This window comes from Macrotis lagotis, chromosome 3 (genome assembly GCF_037893015.1).
Source record: "Macrotis lagotis isolate mMagLag1 chromosome 3, bilby.v1.9.chrom.fasta, whole genome shotgun sequence".
Classification (NCBI taxonomy): domain Eukaryota; kingdom Metazoa; phylum Chordata; class Mammalia; order Peramelemorphia; family Peramelidae; genus Macrotis; species Macrotis lagotis.
Genome location: NC_133660.1, coordinates 207,307,881 through 207,328,806, shown reverse-complemented (window position 1 = coordinate 207,328,806; position 20,926 = coordinate 207,307,881). Strand labels below are relative to the sequence as shown.

Below are 20,926 nucleotides of genomic sequence, written 5' to 3'. Positions count from 1 at the left end.
CATTTTTATTCATCTCAATTAGAAAAAGTCTGGTGATTGAGAGGACATGAAAACAGAAATAACAACTACAAATGTAACAGATTCATCTATTATGCTGGAGTTTACAATATTTGAGATAAAGCATATCCATCCTACAAAAAAAAAGCAACAATGGAGGAAAATATAAAAAAGAAATAATCTTTCAACTTCAAATAAAAAAGAAATCTTTTTGAAGTCCAGAAACTCAGTGTAAGTATTGCTTGTAGTGAGGATAAATGCTTTATAGATTACAAGATTACTTTTAAAAAGTAGTAATAATGGTTTCTTTATCCTAGCACTTTTCAGCTAGAAATACTTTATAACATAACTAGAATATTATATTCTATATTATAAACAGAATATTTAAAAGAACCCTAAAGTTTATCTGTCCTAACCCTTACCTGAAGCATGAATGCCTTTTATAGTAAAGTTGGTCATCTATCCTCTAGTTACAGGTTTCTATAGACAAGAAACACTACTTCCAAGACAATCCACTGCATTCCCCCAACTGACTGTTTCTGTTTTCAGAGGCAAGTCTCCTTTTCACATGATAACATTCATTTATATGAAAGCAGTGATTTTTTACTTCATAATTCTGCTAATGTATTTGTATTTTGCTATGTATTTTGTATTTTTAAAATAAAACTAAATGTTATCCAGTACATATTTTCACTATACCTCTCTTTGTCTTATATAAGAGTGTCTGAAAATTTAAAAAACATCTTGTGAATTCTCATTAATTTTTTCTAGGTGAAAATATGGATACGTCTTATATACTACTGCTTTAGGGGAAAAAAGCATAATCTTTAAAAATCTGAAAAGACATTCTAGTTAGAACACCAGTAAAAAAAAACTTTGCAATGTGCAGTTTACTTATTCCACTAATACATGATGACCACCAAGTTCATGGAACACAAATTAGAGAATACATTAAAATATAACCTTTAAACCTCCCAATATAAAACATCATTTCCTGTGCAGAGATAGCCCTTCAAGAATAATCAATCACTCCAAAGAAGAATATACAGTCAACATCATTAATGAGTGCTGATGCACTCTCCTCTCTGCCCTCATCTGTCATGGAGACTGTTTAAAAATCTGAGTTATTAGTCTTTATTTGGGAGAGGATCTGGTTAATATCTTTAAGAGTAGATATCATTCATCCATCCACTATATACTGGAGCCTGATAATACCTAAACCCAATAGAAGTTACTGATAACCACATCCCCTACAGCAGTGAGGACTATAAATCAAGAAAAGTGCAGCTCCTATGCAACCTCCAGTTAATTTTTGTTTACAATACATCCACTGAGAATGTTAGCTTGACAGTGAAAAAGCTGGCTGATGGATCTGATAGTGGAGAGGCAAAATAGGTTAAGAACTGAAAAATAACAATGATAGATTAAAAAAGCCACAATCTGAAAGAAATGGGTTCCTTGAATTCATTTTACCACCAATACAGTTAAATTATAATATGTCCAAAAGTTATTTAATGTTATGTCACTGATTAACATATGCCTCCTTAAATAAAGTGAAACTAAATTTGCAACCCAATGAAAATTTATTTCATTAATTTAACACATACACAAAAAATATTTCACCAACACCTCAATATTTAAATGAATCTATGATTTCCTCTCTATTAGTACAACATCCAGTGAGATTATAATCTGTCAATGTCTTCTAATATTATGTAACTTTTTCTTATGTTCTCCTATACATCTTCAAAAGGAGAACAAAAACAAAACAAAGCAAAAAATAAATAAATAAGAAAAAGCAACAGGTGTATGTGAAGCCTTCTTTTAAGGCTTTTTAACATTATATGTTGCAAAATGTAAACATAATATCCAATATTTTCCAGGAGCCAGGCTCTATATTATAAGTACTTCACAATTATCAGGTCCTCACAACAATCCGGGGGGGGGGGGTAGATTCCAGTATTATCTCTATTTTACAGTTGAGGAAACTGAGGCAGACAGAAGTTAAAGGGTCACATGACTAGTGTCAGAGGCAGGATTTAAACACTGAACTCCTGACCTGGAGACAGGAAGACCTATCTATCCTGCCAACTAATTTTCTCAAAGTAAACAGAACCAAGAAAACAATAAACACAAAAACTACAACAATGTAAATGTAAACAACAAAACACTTAAAACTGAATTATTCAAAGTTATAAAGACCAGACCTAGTTCTAAATAAGAGATATGGAAAAAATAGCTCCAAAATGGGGGACTTATGGATGTGGAACATTACATATAAAGTCAGAATTTGTCAATGGGTTGGTTAGTTTCAATTAACTATTTTTTTCTCTTTTTCACTGTTACAAATAATGACTCTCTGGGAGGATGAAAAAAGAGGATACATTGGCAAATGTAGGAGATGTAAAAAACACAAAAATACTAATAAAAATGAACTTTTTATAAAAGCAAGAGGCTTAAATTTAATAAAAATAACTGTATGGATACACTCTTGAAGCATGATTGGCCTATCTCCTTTTTCAAGTCACATACCTCTTGAATAACATCATTTATACCACTTCATATATACCAGTCAATGTTAGTAAAATGCTTCAGTTTATTTATGGCTTCTCTACATCTCTCCATTGATCTTTAGAGCATGTGTAATACTGATTCTTTGGATCATGGAACACTGTTCCATGGTTCCCAGTCTTATAATAATAGTAATAAAAAAAAATAAATCTGGGGCGGCTAAGGTGGCATAATGGATAAAGCACCGGCCCTGGAGTCAGGAGTACCTGGGTTCAAATCCGGTCTCAGACACTTAATAATTACCTAGCTGTGTGGCCTTGGGCAAGCCACTTAACCCCATTTGCCTTGCAAAAACCTAAAAAAAATAAATAAATCCAGTCTTGTTAAAATGAAAGGTTTTAGTTTCAGGGAAATGTTTGGGGTCATCATTAAAAATATTGTGCAATTTTCTAAATGCAATTCAGACTGTTCTTTTTATTTAATTCTGGGGATCATTTATTCATTTGAAACATCTGTTTAAAATATATATAATGATGGAATGGCTAAATAAGTTATCCATCCAACTGTATATTGTGGGCTTGATAACAAGGCATTTGCAAATGTGAGATTAAAATTTGAAACTGTAAAAACTTAACATTATTTTACCTAACATATATAATCTACTGTATAATACTTTCATTAGCATAAGTATTCTCCACCAGTGAAGATCACAATCTTCTGTGTGTAATTAAAATAGTTTTTAAGAACTGCTAGGCTGAAAAACAAAAGCACCTGATGACCTGCCTTCCTGTAAGAAGTCTTTTCAAACTTACATAGGTCAGTATTCGAATGAGAGAAAGACAGTAATTCCCAAGACTTATACATAGAGGCTTTCCAATTCTGGCACAGTTTAAAGAACCTAGAGTTACTTCCAAACCATGATAAGGCATTCCAAGAGAACTAAAGTGAGTGATTATTATTTTACGTGATTTAAAAGAAAATGGAAATTTCAAAAAAACTTCTCAAAGCATGTGTATTTTTCAAATTAATATAATATTAAGATGGGTGCCATGACAAAGATATTAATCCACTATATTCAAGGTCTAGACTTGTACTTTACAACTATGGGAAACAAAATATTTCTTAAGATCTTCACTGACATTATAATCATGTGATTTTAGAAGAATCTACTTCATTGAACTAAGGATTAGAAAAGATGTTTTCTCAGGTTTTTTTAATGGCCTAGATTTTGTGATTCTGTGAACATGAAATTTAATATGATTCCAATCCAATTCCATTCAAATCAATAAACATTTCTTAAGTGCCTACTATGTGTATTGGCACAGGGATATGTTAGGTACTGGGAATAAAAAGAAAAAACATGAAACAGATCCCTTTGTAAAAGAGCTTATATATCCATCTTGAAGCCCTTGTAAGGGGATTTATTTCATATATATATATATATATATATATATATATATATATATATATGTATTTTTTGCTTCCTTATATCTTCCCACTACTAGCATTTTGAAAAGTAAAATGGGGGGAAACATTTTTCTGTACATTTTCCCACCAACCTAACACTTTTTCTTCTTTAAAAGAGTAAGCAACACCTCTGAGGTTTTAAGAAAACCTATCAATCAATTCCAAAGACATAAAAAGCACTTTTTTCAGTGTTTGGGCTTTCTTTCTTTTTCTTTCTTTTTAAACAGAGGGCAGAATGTGCTTTGCCCTTACTTAAAAGGGGGGGGGGGTGTTGGGGAAGGAGGAAACTGTAGGAATCTGTGGCAAAGGGGAAAGAATACTACTCTTGAAATGGGAGTACACATGGGTTCAATTCCAGACTTTGTCACTTACTTCTACTGTGGCTTTGGATAAGCTCTCTGGTCATAAATTTTCCCATCTGTAAAAGGGCCTATAATGCTAGCCAGTAACTAAGATGAAGGAAAGATAGCCTAAGTCAAGCTTCATTTCTCTGTCTCTACCTTCTCTGCTCCTAAATTATTTCCCTCTCACTTGTCCTGGGTTGCTTAGAAAAGCAATCAAATAATGAATGCTAAGTAACTACCAAAGTCTCAGCCAGAGGCAACTTCAGCCCTCTGAAATGACACAGCACCAAAAAGCTGCAGCTACAGTAATACCTCACCTAATGTGTCTTTCCTCAGACCAAAGATATTTAAGTCCTAAACTCAAATTCTGGAAGAAAAGAGCACACTACCTTTAAATTATATCATTCTTTCCTGTTCTCCTAAAATATATTTATATTAGTACATCACAGAAAGAAAAGCCAACTCTTTAGTCTTTTTCTATGAAAAGAATATTTTTAAAAACAAAAGTCAGATGCTCCCATTCATTCTTTTTACTACAATTATTCTAAAGTAAAAGAGTAGAAACCATGGAGAAAAATGTGCAAACAAAACTACTAAAAGATCAAAGGATCTTTTTTAATAAGATGAGCTCATCTAAAAAAGGTAACCTCCAAAGATACCATTATATCAAGGTTCTGGTGTTTAAAGAGGCATACACAATTCCACTGTCAATCACATTTTTTATATCTGTGAATATAAAGGTCTACACAATTTTCTCCATCTGATATTAAACCTCCACTTTCACATCAAATCTAAGCTGAAATTTTAAATATTTACTACATATTTATTCCAGCCATTCATACACCAAAACTTATGTGTGATGACAACTAACTGGTACATACTGACATTTTAAGAGAATATACAGAAATTGTAATTCTCTCTTCTTTAAATTATCAACTTGATTGGTAGAACTCTGTCAAAAACCTTGAAGCAATCTTGAATGAAACTAGGAAGGGCAAATATCCGAACTAAGATGAAATTATTCTCACCAACATTTATTGTAAATGGTGCTCACATAAGGAGGATGCTTACAATCTTGCTAATATACAGGCAAAGAAGAAAGGAGGCCTTTGACTAGAGAACCAAAGCTTCTGTCCAATAAACCAAGGTGCTGCCACCATGGATATAATGTCTTAAATAGCTACTGTACAAAAGAAATTGGGAAAAAAGTCATCTCATTATTAGGTGAAGTTGTAGGGTCAGGATTTGAATCCCTAACTTCTGAATTCAAATTCAACCATATGAAATGATAAAAGATAAATCAACAAGTTCAGAAAATTCACCAGATGTCCAGGATTGACTTCAAGTTTGCCACCCAGGGCGAATGGGATAACTGACAGAAAAGGATACAATCTAAAGAAGAAAAGGTCCTAGAGAAAATCTTATTGAAAAAAAAGATTTCAGGGACTTAATATGATTTGAACAAGTCACTCACCCCTCTGAGGGCATGAGTTTCTTCATCCAAAAGTTAACACCAAAATAATAAAAATGACACTACTGAAATTAGTTTACTTATTCAATACCACACCAACTAAACAACTAAAGGATTATATTATATAATAAAAATAATAACAAAATTCATCTGAGGCATAGAAGCTCAAGAATTTCAAGAAAACTATTGAGAAAAAAAGCAGAAAGGGAGGGAAGATTTAATAGTACTGTAAAGCAGTACTAGTTAAGAAGTTGATCAGTGAACTAGAAAAGGCACCTAACATTCAGAAGCAGACTAAAAAGCGTACATTTAATATATCCAATGTTTCCAATTACTATTTAACAATAATATGGGGAAATCTCAAAAGCAATTTGGCATAAATTAGGTTTAGATTCAATTCCAAGTAGATACAAGATTAAAACATTAAAGGTCATATCACAAACAAAATAAAGGAAAGGAAAGCAAAAAGGAAGAAAGCATTTAGGTGCTTATAGTGAGCCTAGCATTGTGCTAAGATTCTCACAACAACCCTATGAGGTAGATATGATTATTCAACAAACAGAAGTCTAAGCGATTTGTCTAGGACCCAACAACATGTAAGGATCAAAACCAGATCTGAACCAAGGGTTATACTCCATCCACTGGGCCAATGAACTGCCATGCTGTATATGGCTCACATCTGTTTCTTCATTTACAATCCTTTTTTCCTCTTCTGCTCTACAATATGGAAATATTTGGTGTTTGCTAAGTTTCAAAACAAAAATTAAAAAGAAGGTGCTTGGCTTATATTGTATCTAGTCTTGCCAGCTCTAACATTCTATGATTCTAATTCCAAAATTCTACAGATCTATAATCATAATTGAAGTCTTTGCAACATAAAAACAAGGCTGCTGCATGTGAGAAAAAGGAGCCAACTTCTCTTCTCTAAAATTTCACTGCCTCACAGAAGTCCTCCAGACTTAAAAGTGCCAAGGAAGGAGTGCCAAAAAAAGGGAAAGCTGATTCTTTTGTTTGCAAACTCAATTTAGGCTTAGCCACTTATAGATCTTCAGGCTCCCCAGGGAACCAAAAGACTCCACATTGCCCCTCATGAGGTAGCTAGGCACAATGGAAAGGGCATTAACCCTAGAGTCAGGAAATCCGGCCTCAGATACTTGATAATAGTTGTGTGATCTTGGGCAAGTCATTTAACCCCAGTGCCCCACAAAAAACAAAAACAAAACAAAATAGACCCTCAGTCATTCATGTCCACCAGTCTCCAAGTACTTGATTGGAACCAAGCAAGGAATATTTCCTACATTTTTCATAACCTACCCAAAAAAGAGAACAATTAGATAACAATAAAGGTTGTAACAGTCCAGAGTAAATCTACTCAGGAGTGAGACTTGTTTAAAGAATAAGTTGGCTTCATTAAATCTAAGTTAACTATCAACCATGCCTTTAATCCAGGAGCAATTTTTTTTCTTTAAATAGCTATAGACCCACAAAAACAACCAAAATGTTTTTCTATTGTTTTGCTTTAAATTTTCATTGATATCTTACATTATCTTCACTTCCTAAAATGTCCCTCTACACCAAACCCAAAGAATTATCCCTTACAGAAACTATTTTATGAGGAAAAAATCCATTCGGCAAAATTAGCCAAGCCCAACAGTATATGTAGTGTTCCATGTCATTGTCTCTCAATTCTCCAAAGGACATTCCTTTAAAAAAAAATGGTTATGTATCTCACTTTTCATTTAAATTACAGAAAAAATTCAACATTTTGCTTTCAATGCTGTCCTACTTGTCTCTTTTTCCTATTGGTCTTATTTTGTTCTCTTCTATTTTTAAATGCTTGACAAATCTCTTAATTTTTGTTAAATTTTGGTACCTCATCTTTAAATTCTCTCTCTCTTCTCTCTCCCTCTCTCTCTGTATGTATATATATATGTATATATACATATATATATATATATACTCCCCCCCCAAGTTGAAAAAGAAAAAGAAAACCCTCATGTCAGAAATACAGTCAAACTATTTGAAATAAATCTCTACATTGGTTATTCCAAATATGTGTAGCTCAAGCACATCAACTCTATCAGATAATGGATAAAAGTATTTTTATCACTAGTCTTTTGGGACTGTAGTTGATCATTTTAATAATCAGTTGTGAATCTTTCTTAGTTGTCTTTCTTTATGATGTTATTGTTTCTGTCTCGTTTCCGATCATTTTGCTCTCCATGAGTTCTTACAAATCTTTACAAATTTATCCCTTTCATATTTCTTATAGGGCAATAATATTTCATTACATTCATATACAAAAATTTGTTCAGTCAAAATGCTTTTCTTAAAAAAAATAAAATATTTGTTCTTAAAATTAAGGATGGGACAAAATTATAATGTTAGGTATAATGCAATATTATGTCTATTATGTTATTTTGTCCTCCCAACTCTGTAAGATAGGTGTTATCTTTCTATATTGGTTTTGTGAATCTTTTCTTAGGGAAGGTGGAAACAGCAAACTGCATACCTGTTACCATAGATATAAATCTAATGAATATGTTACATATTCCCCAAGTAACTCACCCATGCAAAAGACCTTTTAAATCACAAGATTTTCAGGGAGATTAAGGGAGAAAAATATTGTAATCACGCCCGCAGCAATACTCATTCTTGTTATTCCATTTGCCTTTATAGAAAACAACTGTGTTCTTCCCATAAAGAATACAGTAAATTTTATCCCAGAGTAAAGGTAAAGAAATCTAGTAAAACTGATAAGGAGACAAAAACCTATACCTCAAGGCACAAAATCTAAGAAATACTGAAAAAGGATGAAGCTTAGAGGTGAAGAACAATAATATTATAAATATTTTTGGTACAATAGTTATGTCCTTTTCCTTTTTCTTTGAGCACTTTGGTGTACAAACTTAGCGGTGAAATTCCTGAATCAAAGGGAATGTTCAGTTTTGTAGTCCTTTGAGCACAGATACAATATTGCTCCCCAGCATGGATGAATCAGTTCACAACTCTACCAACAATGCACTAGTGTATCTATTTTTCCCACATCCTCTTCAACATTTGCCATGCCCAGTATATTCTTACATGAATATGTGTGCACATGGCCATACACACGTGCATGTGTGCACACACATGCACACAAACACCCCATCACCACCAACTTCCCAACCTTCTCATTTCATATAGTTCCCCATCCACCTACCTCAATCCTAAATCCCCTACAAAACAGAGAGGAATACCAAATTAAGCATTTTGCCAATTCCCCTCATATTCCCACGTTATCTGAACCCCTCCTACCTCACCCTCCCTCTCTACACAATGTTAACCATTTAGAAGGCATGATATTTCCATCAACTCTGAATGACTTGATTATTCTCACTGTTACCCCCATAACTTTCTCTAGCACTACATCTATCCACACTCTCCCTTCCACCTTCTAGGAAATCAGCTATAAACCTCCCCTCATTAATGAAATCTGTCTCTTGGGCAACCTGGGGACTGGCATACAATTGTATTCATTGTTCTTAATTGTTGAATACGATAGCAATTCAGAGTTATTTAATTTTAGAAAATCTGATAGGGGAACTGATGAAGTTAAGTCCCAAACCAGATTTAAATTAAATTATCATATGCCTAGAGCAGGAATTGCAAGCAAGCTTACAAATAAAACATCTAGATATTTTTTAAGCTAATGATATAATTATTCATCAAGAAGAATGCCATTCCTATTCGTACTAGATCTCAAACTATATTATAAAGTAGTAAACATCAAAACTCTCTAGTAGTGGTTAAGAAACAAAGTGGTAGATTAGATACACAAAATACAGTAGTTTTGGTATTTGATAAACCCAAAAACCTCAGCTTCTGGGATAAGAACTCACTATTTGATAAAAATGCTGGTAAATCTGGAAAACAATCTGGAATAAACCAGGTACAGACCAACATCTTACACCATAGATAAGGTCAAAATGGGTACATGACTTAGATATAAAGCATGGTACCGTACCATATGCAAATTAGGAGAACAAGAAATAGTTTATCTATCAGATCCTTGGAGAAAGGAAGAATTTATGAGATAGAAAGAAATAGATAGAAAGAGATAGAAAGTATTGAGAAATATAAAATGGATAATTTTATTATAGTAAATTTAAAAGTTTTTGCACCATGCAACCAAGATTAGAAGGAAAGCAGAAAACTGGGAAATAATCTTTACAGCAAGTATCTCTGATGAAGGTCTCACTTCTCAAATATATAGAGAACTGAGTCAAATTTATATGAATACTAGTTGTTTTCCAACATATAAATGGTCAAAGAATATGAATAACCAGTTTTCAGAGGAAGAAATCAAAATTATCTATAGTCCTTAATGAAGAAATGCTCTAAATCACTACTGATTAGAGAAATGTAAATTAAAACAACTTTGAGGTATCACCCCATTATCTGTCAAGACTGGACAGAAAAAGGAAATGATAAATGTTGGAAAGAATGTGGGACAACTGGGACACTAATAAACTGTTAAGTTATAGACTGATTCAACCATTCTGGAGAATGATTGACAATCAAACTAAGCACACTCTTTGGTCCAGCAATGATATTTATCCTTTGTTCTCAAAGAAGGTCATGACATCAGGGAGGTAATGCATGACAAACACATGAACTGGATTTGAATGAGGGGGGTGCTGTGCTAAGTCACCAGCCTCACATTCTCCTCCAGAACCATCTGGGTCCAGTGCCATCTCCAGATGGCCCTGGATGTGAGGCAATCAGGGTTTAGTGACTAGCCCAAGGTTACACAGTGTCATGTGTCTGAGGGAGCAACATTACTTCAAGGTCTGTATCACAAAGAGGAGAAAATATTTATGGCAGCTCTTTTTGTGTTGTCAAAGAACAGGAAATTAAGGTCATACTCCTCAATTGGGAAATGGTTGAACAAGATGCATGATCGTGATGGAATATAACTGGGAATAAGAAATGGCAAGTAGGAAGATTGCAGAATTATATGAACTGATACAATGCAAAGTGAGCAGATACAGAATACTGTCTGTACACAGTATCAGGAACACTGTGCAATGACCAGCTATGAACAACTTCCTTTTTCTCAGCAACATGATGATCCAAAACAATTCCAAAGGGCTCATGATGGAAAATGTTATTGCCATCCAGTGAAAGAACTGATTACAAATAGAAGTATACTATTTTCACTTTACTACTTTTGTGCTTCTTTTCTTTTGACCTGTTTCTTTTACAACATGACTAATATGGAAGTATGTTTTGCATGATTACATATGCATAACCTAAATCAAACTGAGGGAGGGAAGGTGATAATTTGGAACTAAAAAAGTTTTTTAAACAAATTGTTAAAAATTGTCTTCACAAGCAATTGGAAAAAAATAAAATACTACTAAAAAAAAAAGAATGTCACCATAAATTTTTATCTTTTGGCTGACACTTTATCTGAAGTTTAAGCCTAATCTCAAGAAATGGAAAAGATCCATTAAGAGAGGTAAGAGATGATCTAAAATGAAAATCCTTTAGCACATTCCTTCTTATAATCTTTTACCACTTTTAGCAGAGCTGTTGCTCCCCACTACTACCCTCCATTGCAAGCAATGTCCCACCACCAATGACTGACCTCTCTCTGCCAAAGAGGATACCTCCCCTTTTCTCCACTCCCAGCTTCTGTCCTCCTCAAACCTATCCCCTCTCAAGTACCACTAAAACTATGCTTGTCCTTTCTATTGGGTTTCTCTGGAGTTTGACATCCAAAACTAACAAACTTCCCTTCATTTAGGACTTCTTATGTTACATCTTTTAAAACTCAAAGAAACCTGCCTCCCCCACCACCACCAAACTATTTCTTACAGCACTAGCTGGGCATTTTCCCATTCTACCCCTGATCATGTTGGTCTGGGATAATGAGGTTGGAAAATGCCTTGCTCTCCATTTCTAAACTTTCCCTTTGCTGCCATCATTTGGTAAATTCTCCTTCTTTGAAGTTCACTATATAAAAATGTCATTACCCAATCCAGATCTTACTGCTGACTGTTGACCAACTAGAGTCATTCTCCCTCCTTTCTCAAGAAATTCAGTATCTGACTCACTATCTTCCTTTCCTCTCCAGCTCCTGCCTTTAAAGTGGGAAAATTTAACATATATTCTGGTGTTTTTCTCATACACCTTAACCTCTCAGGTCATCAATCTCCCCAAAAACCATGATTATATTTTCCACTCAACTTCATCAAGGAGATCATCAAACTCCAAGCTGACTTCCCCAAGTTTTCCACTTCAATGATAAAAAAGGGCATTTCTCTCATTACCACCTATCATTTGATTTTTCTTTAGTTCTTTCCCCTCCTAAATCTATTCTTTTGTTTTTGTGAGGCAATGGGGTTAAATGACTTGCCCAAGGTCATACAACTGTCTGAGTCTCTAAGGCTGGATTGAACTCAGGTCCCCTTGACTCCAGGACCAGTGCTCCATCCATTGCGTCCCCTAGTTGTCCCCCTTAAATCTATTCTTTGTTTTCACTGTGCCCTCCAATTATTTTAGCTTTCAGATCATATCTCTGCTCTGGTTTCATTTTTCTTCCATTCTCAATTCTAACCCCATAGCTAAACAGTTCAACTCTACTCTGTCCTATACTCTTGAATCTTTGCACTCTTGTACTTTTTATGAATTTCTTAGCAAATGTCAACTTTGGATTATCCCCACTATTCGTTTCTTAAGCAATAGAAGTCATCCAACAGAGCCAATTGGATCCACTATACATCACTTGAGCCATTACTACAAGGCAAACCTTTTAAATTTCCCTAATGGATTTCTGATCTTACCCCCTACAATCTACCTCAAAATTTCTGTCCATATATCTGCTTTATATCACCTCTCTTTTATCTAATCAGCAGAAGACCTAACCTCATGCTTTTATTGAGAAAATAGTATCACTGACTGTTAGTTCTTTCTTTTTCCTTTTTATCTCAAAATTCCTTAATATAATCCCTATTTCCTCTTTAGTGGACTTCCCTTCCACAAAGACAATCCTTCTAAATGTGTTCTTAATCCCATTTCCTCTCATACTCCCCAGAATGTCCCTTCAATTTTCTCCCACCTAACCTTCAATTTCTTCCTATCTGTTGGTTCCTTCTCTATTTCCTATAAACATTCTGAATTCCTCCCATCATCAAAAAAAAACCATCCTTAGACATCTTACTATCCCTTCAAGCTACTATTCTAAATCACTCCACCTTTTCTCAGCTAAACTCCTAGGAAAAAAGTTATCTACATTAAGTGTCTCCATTTCTTCTCACTTCTTAATCCTTTGCAAGCTGACCTGTGACTTCATCACTCATTTGAAACCACTCTTATCAAAGTTACCTGTGACCTTTGTCCCCAAATTTGATGGACTTTTCTCAATCCTCATTCTTCTCAATCTACTGCATTTGACCCTGCTGGTCCTTTCTTCCTGGATACTTTTTCTCATCTGAGTTTTCCTGACTTCTTTCTCCAGATTCTCCTCCAAATGTCAGACCATTTCCCAGGTTCCTTTTCTGATTCATCTATTTAATCACATCTCCAAATTGTGAGTAGACTCCAAAGCACTGTTCTGGCCTTCTTTTCTCTCGCTACAATTTTACTCTTGGTGACTTCATCAGTTTCCATGGTTTTAAATAACCATCTCTGCAAATAGTTTATATATGTATATACATACATACACACACATATCTATCTATATATGTGTGTGTTTATACATAGCTTAGTCTTTCTCTTAAGCTTCAGACCAATGCCTACTGGACATTTCAAACTAGATGTGCCATACATATCTCAAGTTCAATATATCCAAAACAGTTTCTATTACTACTCAAACCTACCCCTCTCCCAATTTGTGTCAAGGTTACCTCCAATCTTCTAGGTTTTGACCCTCACAATCTGAGCATTATCCTCAACTTCTCATTCTAACTCAATTGCTATATTTAATCAATTGACAAATCTTGCCAATTCTATCTCTACAAAATCTCTCACATGTATCCCCTTCTCCTGACTCACCTAGCTGCCCTCTTAGTTCAGGTCTTCATAACCGCTCACCTGGACTTATTTCTGGCTTTTTTTAATTGGTCTGTCTGGCTTAAGTCTCTCCCTTCTTCAATTCATTCTCCACTCAATTGCCAAGTGATTTTCCTTAAGGACATTTCACTCCTCCATTCAAAATCCCTACTGTCCCTAGAATCAAATATAAATGCCATAGTTTGACTTTGAAAGCCTTTCATCACCTAGCCTACTTGTCTTTCCAGCCTCAAAAATACCATTTCCCTTTTTGCTCTGCACAATCCATCCAAACTGAACATCTCTCTGCTTCTCACATACAGCAGAATGGTTTCCAACTCCAGACCTTTAGATTGACTATCTCCCATACCTGGAAAGCATTCCATCAACTTTATCTGGTAGAATTCCTTACTTTCTTCAAGAACCACCTAAAGGACTATCTTCTATAAAGAGACACATGAAGACCTTCCTGAGCCCTTCAACTGCCATCTTTCTGCATCCCAAGCTAACATACTTCATCTATTGTTTATAGTTGATGCTGCTCAATAAATGTTTGCTGACTGATTGTTACTACCAATACCAAAGGAGTTGGGGGGACTGGCACTTACTAAGTGCCAATTTTAATCACTGGAGAATGCTTAAATATCAAAATATACATTAGTCACCAAAAAAATCAAATCAAAATAGTATTAATGAATACTACTGTTCAAAATACATGCAAAAGGAAGGACCTGAGGAATTCCAGGGGGAAAAAAATTCCCTCTCCCAGTGTAAACCAGTAACTTCCCTGCAGCTTAAGTCTTATAAACTTAGAAAATTGACTAGAGCCCTGAGAAGTTCCAATACTGATCCAAAGTTACCCAACAAATCTGAGTCTGAGACTGGAGTAGAATTCAGAACTTCCTAGAAGTCAGCTCATCATCTCTGCTACCGAACTGACTCTCATGGAGAATATAAAAAGTATATCAAGGTCCCATGTCCTTAAAAACCTTGTTATCCAGCTGGTGGTACACTGCATAGAAAGTTGGGTCTGGAATCATATCCTGTCTCCTCCCACCCCCAAAACAATCACCAGAAAAGTGCAAGAACCAATTTCTGGAGAAACTGCCTGTTTAATCATTATCATCACTGGATATTTATTGAGCACTTATTGTTTGTAAGGTCACTGTGCAAGTACCTTGGGGCATAAAAGAGGGTATTTTTACTTTTAACACAGTGCTGATATTTAATATGTATCATTTAAAATTGGTACTGCTTTTTAAAGTATTTACATTGCACTTCTTTAAGGTTTGCAAAGCACTCATCTTCTTGCCCTGGAAGGAATGATGGTATAGTCTTGTTTGGTGAAGCAAACTTAAACATACCTAAAAAGTGATAAACAGAAGCATATGCTAAGTACCAAAGTGGTACAGGTAATGAGAAGTATGGAAGTTCAAAGAAGGGAAAAATAACTAAGGGTAGGAGAAATCAACTTAAAAAAGAAAAAAACTTTAAAAAAACTTAAAAAAAAGAAAAAAATGCTCAGTCTTGAACAAAAGCTAAGATTTTACACAAGTGGAAAGGAGGTGACAAATGGCCAAGTAGATAAAACCACGTAAGCAAAAGCAGAGAGATATGAATGAACCTGGAAAATTAATAAAGCAATGAGAATATCAGTTGTCTATAGCAAATGGTTTTTGCCATTTTTTCTGACTTAATCATGTAAACATGTTTAACTGGGCTAAAAATCCTTGTCTACTATTGCCAATGTTTCCTAGTACCTACAAAAATATTCATTTTTAATACTTATTTTCTAGAATTTAGGTTGCCAAGAATAGTGCGAATTAAATACAAACCAAGCTTGGAAAAGTTGATTCTCTTTCAATAGTGATGAAAACAGAATAAAGCTGTATGTGGTTTTCCATGTTTCTATTGCTTTAAGTCCAACTGTCTACATTTTTCATATATTTCATTTTTTATATAAATATAAATTTTCCTTCAAGAAAAAACATGTACATTCTAACATAACTTCAGGTTTGAAATTATTCAGGAAACTCAGAGCTACAGTCCTAATAATTTTAATTGAAGGATCTTTTATTACATGAACATGTGATATTAGGCAAAATGACAGACTATGAAGTAAGAGCAAAAAGGGGAACTAAATTTTCTCCTAGAATCTTTTCATTCAATATTACTATCCTATGAGACTGTATGCTTGTTATATGATCTCAAACTGAAAGACCCTGAAACTGAAAATATACAGCTAAGGCAACTAAGGAAAAATTCTGGACCTTTGAGCATCATCAAACAATAAATCAGTGTATTTTTGCATTAATTCATATGCATAATATAAATATTTGTTTTTAAAATTGGGAATGATAACACCAGAACAGACCAATGATCCATCTAATTTGGTATCCAGTCTTTGACAGTGACCAATGCTTAGATGCTTCAGAGCATAGCATAAACATATAGCATTAATATATATAAATAACTGTGTCGATACACTATGAAAGAAGGAATATTTATCCTTTATCCAGATGGTAATCAGATTATGAGAAAAATTAAAATAAGATTCTCCCTAGTCTTCAGCTTTTGAACATTTTTTTCCAAAAGATGACAAGAAAAAAGTTCTTTTGCAATACAAGTTCAATTATATACATAATGATTGAATCCAGGACTAAAAGAAAATGACCTAAAGTGAAGACAATGACAGAATAAAGAAAAAGTCATTTAATTTACTATGATTTTTGAAAGGTAGGGGAAGCTAGGTAGCACAGTAGATAGAGCACCAGCCCTCTAGTCAGAAGACCTGAGTTCAAATAAGACCTCATACACTTGGTAGTTGTATCACCCTGGCAATTCTCTTAAATCCAATTGCCTTGAAAAAAGAAAAACAAAAGGATTTGTAATTTAAAAAAGGTTCCTTAGAAAGCAGATGGAGGAAGAATGTTATAATGCAAAGAAAGGACTAGAGGCTTTATAAAAACGATGAAATTTTATACCCAAATAAAATCATGTCAGGATAAGTAAAATTATTTTCTAGAAAGCATAATCATTTGTATCTGAATCACAGAAAGTTCTTATGCTAGAAACAATATAACTTCTTTCCCCATCTTACCCCATCCCATTTTCATATAGCTAAATCCATCTAGATTCACAAAATAATAAAAACTAGAGAAACTTAGATCCTATCTTCAGGAAAAAAAAAACTGTACTTGGACCATTCCATGACACATAATTTACTTTTTTTGAAAATGCCCTTGGAGAAGATAATTCTCTTGGTAACATTAAAATATTTAACAACCCTCACTGGAAGGAAATATTTCCTTATGCCTAAACCTAATTCCCTCATGGTACAATGTTTTCTTGTTTTAACCTCAAGGGAGATAATGAGCAGTAGACTACTCTCCTCTGAATAGTAAACACTGAACAACTATGTTAGTCTTCCTCCTCCAATGTAGGAAGGGTTGAACTATCCAATAGGTTTCAGGACATGGAATATGATAGTACTCTACACAGAATTTTCATCTTACAATGCAGTATATTACCACTTATCCCTGCACACAGCATAATCCTCTTGCAGAAAAAAATGACCAAGCATTTTAATACAAATTCCCCAAATTTTAGCAAATGCATGAAAAATGTGAGGAAACAGTGTGTATTAGACTTTACAAGGTCAATGACTTCCTTCCATAAGACAAAGAATCACTTCAAAAAATCTCTGAGGCAGAGTACACAAGCAGTCAGCAGTTATGTTGCTCTTCTTAATAGTCCATACTTCATGTTCAAAGGTTAGAAACCTAAGTGAATACCGCCAGTACTGCACTTACCTTAACAGAACTGCTTAAAATAGTCATGGTATGAACAACCAACTATAACAGTTTTTGAAAAAAAACTGTACACATCAAAGGCTATTTTCAGTTCTTACAATCTGGAAATTCTATGAAGGCTATATTTCTCAAAATGTAGTCAAATATCTTAACCATTCTTCCATAAATAAAAGCATAAGTTTTATTATATTTATTGCAAATAAAGAAAATGTTACTGTACATTAATTAGTATTAAAAATCACTTACTTTTATTGCCCACCAAGGCCACTAATGGCTGTGTTTCTGACTCTTCATTCACCTTCTTCACAATATTATACCAGTCTTCTAAATTCTCAAAGCTTTGGTAATTTGTAATGTCATATACCAAGAGAACTCCCTGTTGAAAAAGAGTTACAGCATGTTTATAAACAATAAATTGTTAGCAGATAAGCAAGATACATAAAAGTTGACTTCAAATGTCAACATAGAAAAGTTCCAGAAAAAATGTAGATATTCTTATTAAACTGAACATTTATTCCAAGTGGGAACTCAAAATCCTGAATTACTTAGGTCACAAAGATATGACAAAAAACTATATAAATCAAAATATGAATCTATGTATTTTATAAAAATTATAAAAATATTATACATTTAATAAGGTTCCTGGAATGCTTAGTTAACTAAAAATAAGGTGAGTAAAATAGACATGCAAAGAAGTAAATGAATGTATACTTCATACCCCTAAATATCAAAACTACCCAACAAATAACTGTCTATTGATGGTCTTTTAAATATCTACCAAAGCTGGATACTCCATAACTTCCCTCAGTAATTTTTTTTCAGTGACTAAATTTTTGTTTGGTCCTATGTTTATAGCAAATAACCTGATACCTTTCTCTTCAGCATGTGCGCACGCGCACACACATACACACACACACACACACACACACACACACAAACACACACACCCCTCTTCATTTTTTAAGAGTACATACAAACTCAATTCCTTAATCTTTCTTAAGGGGTCCCATTTTCCAGATGTTAAATCACTTCTATTGTTTCTTTTCAAAAACCATCCTGGGTTTTTCTATATCTTCTTTCAAAGAGGAAATATAATATTTTAATGAAAATCTAAACAATCTCATTTCCTGGATCTTGCTTATCAAATCCCACTCCAATCCAACCTGTACTAGCAATGGTGACTCTACTTATAATCCAGTATTCATAACTGGTCTTTTTCTTCAACATATGTCCAATTATTATTTCTCAATTCTGTTTGTCCTTTGTTAACTTTAGTTATTCAAGTATATCTTGAATTTTTAACCTTACTTATCTGGTTTTGATGAACTATTTTACTAAAGTAGTAATTTAATCTATCTCTGGCCTCCATTTTATTTAAAAAACAACATTTTAAAAGTTATTTTAAAAGGATGAGCAGTGATAAAAACCTCAAAAAATATATTTTCTTTCAAAATAATCTGCACACCAATTCCTGTTTTATAAACTTGGGAACTTCCTCCCAGTTCATCAACCTCTTCAGCTTCCATAATCTGCACCTTCACTCTATCACAATCACACAAAAAGCCATTCATTACTCTGATCTCATCACCATCCACAAGCATTTTAATTTCCCAATACATATGTGTGTGTGTGTGTGTGTGTGTGTGTGTGTGTGTGTCTGAATTGCCTTTCTACGATAAGGGGGTCTCAAATGTAGAATTGGAAAGGATTTCAGGGGCTTTCTGATTGAACTGTATCATTTTAGAGATGAGTTTAAGTGATTTGCCCCAGGTAACAGAGGTAATGATTGTCAAAGGTGGGATCTGAACCCAGATCCTTTCTCTTTAAAAACCAATGTTTTTTCTACTTTCCTTCCATTTCTCCTAGTGTTGAATTCACTCCCACCAAACCTCTCCCCCTTACTTACAGCAACTTCCAATCACTATCCCTCCTTGCCAGACCAAGCAACACTTTTCTTTTTTCATTCCAACTCGCATCAAGTTCACATATTCAAATCTTGATCTTTAACTAGTTCAACTTTACACTGCCCTTGAACCAGGATTGCACAGGATCTGTGCTATCATCTCTTTCCAAATCTAAATCCTGGACTTGATCCAGCAATCTGCCTTCTTCATTCTTGCTTGACTTCTGCCAAACTGCAATGAGCAAAATCATCAATTCATCACCCTATCTTTAATCTTCACCTTCTTCCTCTCTCTAATGCCACTTGTTTCCTTGTTAAGTGATATATTTCTCTATCAAACAAGTTGTACATGTCTGTTGAACCCTCCTTGCTCCACTGCAGGTAAGATAGAGATTCAACCAATGCCCAGCCCCTCATTCCTTCCTTAATATTTCTATACTCTTTCTTCTCTAGTATCCCTATTACAAAAATAGCAAGTTCCATCCCATTCTTCCCCCTTTCTAGATAAATGCACTCCTGGTTTTATCCAATCTTCAATTCCCCCTCTTAAATCTCAGAAACAGAAACAGGAGATTCCCAGGGTTCTCTTTTTTTTGTTTGTTTGCTTGTTGGTTGGTTTGTTTTATTGAATCCCATCAAATTCTCTGAATACATTAAAGTTCTAAAAAAACAACTGTTTCTTATCCAACACAGAATACTAGCACTACAATTTCATACAATTTCACTGCTCAAATAATTTTAACTTTCAAAGTTTCTCTAGACTCTTATGCTTACATTTAAAAGTTCCTATGCTATGCTCTATTATGCTCTAATCTCTTCCTGAGAAATGTCAGAAGACACTCTATTCCATTAAAGATCCATTTTCCCCATACAGGACTATTTTCAGTTTTGCAAGTTTGTAAGCTGCCAGGTCTTTTTTGATCCTTATCTTGATTCCAAATTACTTCTTTCGGGAATCTTATATTTTTCTTTACTGTAGCTCTCAATTTTGGTTGACATTCTTAGGATTTTTCCCTTTGAGACTATGTTCAACAGATAATGGGTGGCATATTTCTATCTCACACTGCCCCCTGGATCAAACAATTCTGGGTAGTTTTCTTTGAAATTCCCTGATATATAGTGCCCAGAATTTTTTAAATCATGACTTTCAGGGACTAGATTCTTTTTAGTTGTTGTGAGGCAATCATCTTTAAGTGACTTGCCCAGGGCCACTACTAAGTGTCAAATATCTGAAACCACATTTGCCCTTAGGTCTTCCTGATTCTAAGGCCCTTGCTCTATTTGCTGTGTCACTTAGCTGCCCCTATTACACTGATTCATAAGTTATCTCTCAACTCATTTTTATATTATATATTATAGCTTATATTATATAGTTTATATTATA

General features: G+C 34.2%; 1 protein-coding gene across 1 annotated transcript in view; it reads right to left on the bottom strand.

The window, feature by feature from the left end:
- The window catches only part of RAB28 (RAB28, member RAS oncogene family), a 136,949-nt gene that overhangs the window by 90,286 nt on the left and 25,737 nt on the right, over positions 1-20,926 (bottom strand). The window contains exon 4 of the mRNA XM_074229779.1: positions 17,886-18,015. Coding sequence (XP_074085880.1) covers positions 17,886-18,015 — 130 coding nt within the window. The remainder of the gene's footprint in view (positions 1-17,885; positions 18,016-20,926) is intronic.